At 53.6% G+C, this 7,186-nt stretch overlaps 1 protein-coding gene across 2 annotated transcripts; it reads right to left on the minus strand.

Moving 5' to 3' along the window:
- Nucleotides 1–2,535: 2,535 nt before the first annotated feature.
- Nicol1 (NELL2 interacting cell ontogeny regulator 1) lies at nucleotides 2,536–4,130 on the minus strand. Of its 2 annotated transcripts, none has more exons than XM_048415254.2 (4): nucleotides 4,029–4,130; nucleotides 3,696–3,845; nucleotides 3,425–3,513; nucleotides 2,536–2,647 (listed from the first exon to the last, which is right to left on the minus strand). In XM_048415254.2, exons 2-4 carry the CDS (start codon nucleotides 3,817–3,819, stop codon nucleotides 2,582–2,584), a joined length of 279 nt encoding a protein of 92 aa, XP_048271211.1. In that variant the 5' UTR covers nucleotides 3,820–3,845; nucleotides 4,029–4,130; the 3' UTR covers nucleotides 2,536–2,581. The 2 variants fall into 2 exon arrangements, with proteins under 2 accessions (XP_048271211.1, XP_048271210.1); XM_048415253.3 differs by having other exon boundaries at nucleotides 4,040–4,124.
- Nucleotides 4,131–7,186: the final 3,056 nt, after the last annotated feature.

A 7,186-nucleotide genomic window follows, 5' to 3' on the forward strand; every position in this document is an offset into this window, starting at 1 on the left:
CACAACTGTCTGGGATCAGGAACAGAAACCCAGGCAAATACAAGATATCCTGTGCTCACGGCTTGGGTTCGGTGCCGGACAATAAGCAGGCAACAAGGGTCAGTTAGTCTAACACTAAATCCAGGAGAATGAAAGGTATCTTAAAGAAAATGCATGTCATGTGCCTGGCCATAAGCTGAGCTATGTTTAGTCCTTCCGAATGCCATATTGAGCCAATGACAGACAGGAAAGCTGCACCGGAGCTCCAGGACAATGCAAAGGACATTGGCCTTATGGAAGCCTAAAGTTGCCAGATGTCTGTGCTGTGTGGATCCCTCCATCTCTGCTCCTTCTCAGAAACCCAAGGCACGCTCACTCATGGACTATCGTTGCTCAAGATCACCAATGCCCAAAAATGCCATCTGTTGGCAGTCTTGGTGTTTGCTAACCTCAGCAGCATGAGGTCCCCTTCTTCCCGCTTCATGGTGGCTCCTCCTACTTTGAGGTCCCTCACTGTATCTGTTTTCTCTGCTCCTCTCTCCCGCAACTCTCAGGCACAGGGAACTCAACAGGGAACACCCGTCTTTCCCTGGTGCTCGTCCAGGTATAGCCTTACAGCTGCAGTGACCTGCCCCATCCCAAATCCTGCTGGCTGTTTTCTTCTTTTCATTCACTCTTTTCTTTTTCGGGACAGGGTTTCTCTGTGTAGCCCTGGCTGTCCTCTATGTAGACCAAGCTGGCCTTAAGCCCAGAGATCTGCCTGCCTCTCCCTCCAGAGTGCCAGGACTAAGGTTACATGTCACGTGTCACTGTGCCCCACTTCTGTCATCTGGAATCCAGCCACTTCTCATGCTGCCACCGTCCAGCTGTTCTCCATGGTGGGTGCGGCCATTTCCCCAAGGGCCCGAATTAGCTTCCACAGTCATCTAGAGGTTCTAGCAACCATAAGCACCCTGTTCACACAGACCTAGATTCTGCTGGCTCAAAACCGTGTGAAGGCCAGAGAGAGATCTCAGTGGCTGAAAGTGCCTGCAAGGCAAGCCTACCAAACTGAGTTCAATCCCTGGAACCCACAGTGGAAGGAGACAGCTATCTCCCCAATTGTCTTCTGTGCACATGCATGTGTGTCCATGCGCGCGCGCGCACACACACACACACACACACACACACACACACACACACTTTAAAGATACCACAATGCTCCAAGGAGACTCACCTGCCAAGCTGCTTCTACTCTTCCCTTCCCTTGCTTCCTGCAGCCCCCAGGCTCCCACAGGACGGGCTGAATCATGTCTACCAACCTCCAGACCTCTCCATCCCACTTTCCTGGCCGATATCCCTACTTTGTCCCATAGGAACGTCCCCAAAGAGGACCCTACACCATCCTTTCTTGGCTATTTGTATCAAGAGCTAATAGCCTCCATAAAATACAGGACAGTTAATCTTGAATTTAGGGTAAACAATAGTTTTAGTGTAAGTACATCCCACAAATGTTGTATAAAGGGTACTAAAAAAAGTGTTTCTGTATTTGGCTTGCTAAATCTGGCAACCTGTACCTAGAACAAGGTTACACTTCTGGCCTCTCCTGCAACTAGGAATGGCCAGAGGTGAGTGCAACCAATGGGACAGAAGTCTACTTCTACCTTCTCTGCTCAGGGAGAACACAAGAGACCTGGTTGGTGCAGCACCCCTGGACTGTGCTCTCAGCTCTCCTCCAACACCCTCCATGGTGAGGTGGGGTGCTAATCAAGGAACCAACGCCCAGATAAGCCAGGGCTGTGCCTAGGGTGAGACAGTCACTCAACCTCAGTCCAAGAAGAACCTTTAGTGGCACCGCCTTTAATCCCAGTACTCAGGAGGCAGAGTCAGGCAATCTCTGTGAGTTCAAGGTCTACAGAGCGAGTTCTAGGACAGGCTCCAAAGCTACAGAGAAACTCTCAGAAAACAAAAACAAACAAAACAAAAAAACAAAAAAACTTTGCACAAAGTTTCCAATAAAAGTAGAGAGCCATACTCACTTTGCCTGAGCTTTGCCTGCTAAGCATTTAGTACACGGGTGCGCAGATGTAAGATGGACCACTAACTCCCATCCAGAAGTCCTTGGTACCCAGGGGCCAAGTGCGAGTCTGCAGATGGACCCATCCCAGCTCCCCCTCCTGGAAAGGGCATTTACCCATTGCCTGCTACCCACTGCTGCTCTCTTCTCCAGAAGCCCCGGGTTAGGGACCCAGAGCTCAGCTTCCAGAGAGCCATGCCCACCCTAGTACAGAACCTGGGAACTGGGGGCAGGGGAGGCCATTATCAAGATCCCCCAGTCTGCAAACAAGGGTGGGCTAGCTGGCACGGGTCTGAGAAGTCTAATTCACTGCAGTGACAATGTCAGTAGGGCCAAATGTTTGGGTGGACACCCAAGTGTCCCTTGGCACAGGTGCTGCTGGGGGACAGTGCCAAACAGTGCCCTACCACCTGTGACAGGGAAACCAAGACCCAGAGAGGGTTACAACAGGGCAACGTAAGTGGTCCTGATTGCCAGAGCAGGGACACAGGACACAGGCATGCTAGCAGGCATTTATTGACAGGGAACATCACTGGCCAGGGATCTTCAGCGTCCAGCCGGCCAGCAGGCACACAGAGCCCGGCGCTCGGCCTGCAGCAGAAGGGTCTCCGTCTGCAAAGGAACCAGAAAGAGTAGGACAGAGTTCTTAATGGACACCTTCCCAGGCCTTCCTGGCATCTTCACTTTCACACTCATACCCTGCTGGGCCTTCCGGCCTCCTCACCTTGCCCTTTAGGTGCCTTATCACCCCCATTCCCTCCAGAGCAGATGCCGTTGCTGGGGTCCCTCCTTACACCCGTCCCCATTCCAGTCTTCAACTCACACCCATCACCCAAAGCTCCTCCATCATGCACCCCCTCTTCATAATCCACAAGAGGAGTGGGGAGAGACCCCAGCGTTGGGACTGTGCCCCTGACTATCCCGACAGGGCTGAGCCCAGAAAGGGCCTTTCCTTCCTCCTACTTCCAGGAATTCTCTTTACAGAAGTCAACTCCCCAGGGCTGGAAAGCTACAAGTTCACCCAACCCATGCGGACCTAAGACTCCAGGACACACCCAGATCTCTGGCCCTACTTAGCTTTCCATTCCTCACACGCCATAGCTTCTATGCCCAGCCTCAGTTTCTTCTTCCTACTCTGGGCTCCTTTCTCACGGGAGATCCGAGTTTAGTACACAGCCGTGGAATACACACACTATCTACCACAAGGCACGGGACAGAGTACCCTGAGGCCTCGGCGGAGGTTAGGCAGTGAGCTGGGCGTGGGAGCGTTTCCAGGTGAGCTCTGCTCCCAGATCCCTAGAGTGGCTAGGTCTTGGGATGCTATAACAATATAATAATATATATTATTAATATAACAATAGCCAGCCCTCCCTGGCCTTGTGTACTCACCCGCGCGTCCAGGCTGTAGGCCGTTTTCCGTAGGTCCTGAAGGGCGCGCTGCATGAATTCAAACGCGTGGCAGTCCACACACGGACGGCCTGCAGGGACCGGGATCAGCATCACGTTAAGGGTGGATACACCGAGCCCTGCCAGGTCCCACTCGAGCAACCAGCTGAGTCCCAATCCCTGTCGCCGGCCCTCAGGTTCCCACCCAAGAAGTGACCCGCGCAGGAAACAAAGACGCCTCCCCCTCCCGCACGCCCCCTCCTCCGGCACCTACTCTGCGCGGGGACAGCGCTCCCGGCGGCGGACTCGGCGCGGGCGCCTAGCAGTGCCAGGCTCAGCAGCAACAGCAGCAGCAGCAAAGTCGGCGGCGACAGCAAGAACCTGGGCGCCGGGGCCATGGCCGAGGAGGGAGCCCGGGGCCGCCCTGCAGCGAGCAGCGCGGTCAATGACGCTGCGCACCAGACTGCACCCGATCGGGTCCACCGGCGATGACACCGGCCCCGCCCACCCCCGGCTCGGCACCCACAGCCCAGCCCCACTCAAGCGTCCTGCGAACTCGGGTACGCTTAGCCCGGTCCCACCCTTCCCCGGACCTCGCGGTCCCCACCTCGCTCTTACCGCGGTTCACGGAACCGCGACCAGCAGCGCGGGCGACTCGGAAAGGAGGACGGAGGACGCACCGCGACCCGCACGCGCGCATGCGCCCAAGCCAACCCCACCCGGGTCCCCGACGTCGTCGTCATGGAAACACCGCGGTCGCGCGCGCCTGGCGCAGGCTGCTCCCACTCTGCGCGAAGCTTATTAGCGCTGGAGCGCAGCGGAGGACACAGGAGCCGGGCTGGGGGGCGCCTACCGCGACCTCCCCATTCTGGCCGCACGCTCCGTGCTCGGCCAGCACCTGCGGTGATCAGATGCTGGCCGCCGCCGAATTTGATTTCCCGCTCTCCGGGACCCACGCACGTGAGAGACTAGCGTGGGAGCCATTCCAGAGCCGGCCTGGAACCGCACACCCAAGCTAAGGGGGTGTCCTGACTGGAGCTTTAGCGCCTCACGAAGGGTGCGGGCAAGCCTGCAGTCAGGAAAGGGCCACAGCACACTAGTTTGTCACTGTAGTACCCTGCGCGTCGTCACGGTGTCGAGGAGAGGAGCTGGCCTTCCTTCGGAAAGCAAGGCTCTAGTTAGAGTTGCATTTTGTGGGATTGGCCCAAGTGAGCACTGTGGTGGGGTGGAGTCCCCTTCTACTGTTTCATTCCAGGATCTAAGCTAACCATGACCAGTAGCCACGCTGGAGGGTCCAAGAGAGCCATCTGCTCCTTCCCACCCAAGCACACTACATACACTCTTCAGAAAACCCGCTGAGATTTCTATTCAAACCACGCAAAAGTGACCCCAAAGGTCACCGGTAACAGGAAGGAACTGTGACCTTCAAGAAAAGCCTAGTTTGTTCTAAGTCAGGTGAATGGCCAAGGCTGGTAAAGCAGATGTCGGACAAATTGGTGCCACATCTGGCAGGCGGGATCTCTTCTATAAATGTTATCTGGCGGCTCTAGTTTTATAGTTGGGGGACACTGGTGATACATTCTGAGAAATATATTAGTCACTGGATGCCAAGTCAGACAGCCAAGTTAGAGTAACTAGCAGAGGACTTCAGTAAGCCTGAGGTCATTTTGGCTCTGGGGTTCCACAGTCACCACTGGACTCCATGACCGTTGCAGTCACTGAGAGCAGTTAGCTGAGACAGTATCCTCAGAGACCCTCAGTTCACACAAGCCTGTCTGCTCCTCTCTTTTCTCTCTGGCTCTGACTCCTCTCTGTCCTCACCTTGCCCACCTCACCCCCACTTCATCTGCCCCCTCAGGGCCAGCAACCAACAATCATTCTTTACCCTCAGAGTTTTAATGCTGGCTGGGTCCTTGTCCTTCTGGCCCAACTTTCTCCAAAGACTGTTGTGAGCAGAGAAGCCATGCCCCGTCCTTTGCACACCTGACCTTGAAGAACAGCGACCTCACCCTACATGGTGCTAAACAGTCCTGCCAGCAGCCTCCTCCAGAAGTTCCTCTACGGACAGCCACTCAGGAAAAGTCAATATAAAGCAAGTTGGGACACACTTAGATTCAGCTTAGATCTGAGACATAAATGCTTTTGAGTTCTTGATATTTACATGTGAGTTGGGAGCTTTGGAGGTTATACTGTAATTGGCATCTTAGGTTAAAACATTAAGTTTTTAAAAAGCTTTTTGCCAGCTGGGCATATAGCTAAAGGGCACTTGCCAAGTATGTGCTCATCCCTAGGGACACACTTCCTCCCGCAAGGACACACCTCCTAATCCTTCTGTGCAGTTCATCAATGGGGACTAAGCATGCTGGTACATGAGCCTTATGGGGCCATTTTCATTCAAACCACTATTCCTTGCCTATCCACTCATTTTTTGGAAACCTGAATTGCTTCCCACTCTCGCTGCTGTGAGCCACTACTATGATAGAAGAACTTTTCAAATCACTCTCTGCTCCCCCACCTCTGCCCATCCCTCTGTGTGGTGGTGTGGAGATGGGGTGTCTTTCAGGAACACCCTCAGCATGTCAGGCCAGGAAATAAACCACAATGAGGTGAAGATGAAACTCAGTTCAGATTGACTTTGTCAACCTGGATCAAGTCTTCTAGAGAATCTGATGCCAGGGGGTTTATTGTCAGTATGTTTAAGCATGATATAATTTGGGGGAAAAAAAGGTTTCCTGATGTAATACAATCCCCAATGGCCAAGGAATCATAATTACATCAAAACTGAACTCAGGGTACATGTCATTTCTTCCATGAAGATGGGGTCTGGAGATAGGCTACCCGGACTAGCTTAATGGCCTAAGGAAGGATCTGTCCTGGTCTCAGTCTTACAAAGAGCCTAGAGGTCATCTGGGCTATTAGCTTGGGGGAGCCTCTGGCTACATAGATGATGTAAGGGTCCTTGAGACTATTAGGTACAGTCAGACTTTCCTTCGGGCCACCAGCTCACAACGACACAGAGACTCATAACTTGAATTAACCTGTTTCTGTTAATCTACATCCTGTCACACTGAGGGCCAAGGCCAAAGTATAGGAGTTTGGTCAGTGACCTCTATCTTTTCCAACTCAGCTCATCTTTTTCCTTTGTTTTTGGACAGAGTCTCACTATGTAGTCCTGACTGACCTGGAACTTACGCCCCCCTCTGCCTCTCTAAGCACAAGATAAAGGCCTGTACCCCCATGACCAGATGCCCCTCACATTTTATGGAGGAAGCTAACAGTTGTGAGTGGCTCTCGAGGCCTGGAGGTTGGGGGTGGTGGGATTTGTAGCAGAGACAGATTGGGCATCAGGATGTTTGCCAATATCTAGGACACGCAGGACTGTCTTGGAATCTCTAGGGACTGAGTGTGGGTGGAGACCACCTACTTAGAGAGAGGTACCCGTTGTGTGGTGCCCTGGGAGCAAAGAGATACAGGTGTAGTGACAGGAAGCTGCCCTGTTGGCTGTGCCTGTCTGGCTGCAGGATGTGGTGTGGGAGTCCGGGAAGCATGCTGTCCAAGGTGCCCCAGGGAGCTCTGGAAATGGGTCCTGCCTGAAAAGTAAGGTCTAGCAGACTCCCTCACTCAGAAAGGCTTCGACCTCTCGCGGCTGGGTAAGATTTGGGGCGTCTGCTCTGGAGACCTTCGCGAAGCCAGATCAACTGCTGCATATTTGCTTTGGGCTCTGGTGGGACTGTGACCCTGGACTTTGAGCATGCTTCTGCGCGC

Source organism: Myodes glareolus, chromosome 8, assembly GCF_982192425.1.
Source record: "Myodes glareolus chromosome 8, mMyoGla1.1, whole genome shotgun sequence".
NCBI lineage: Eukaryota > Metazoa > Chordata > Mammalia > Rodentia > Cricetidae > Myodes > Myodes glareolus.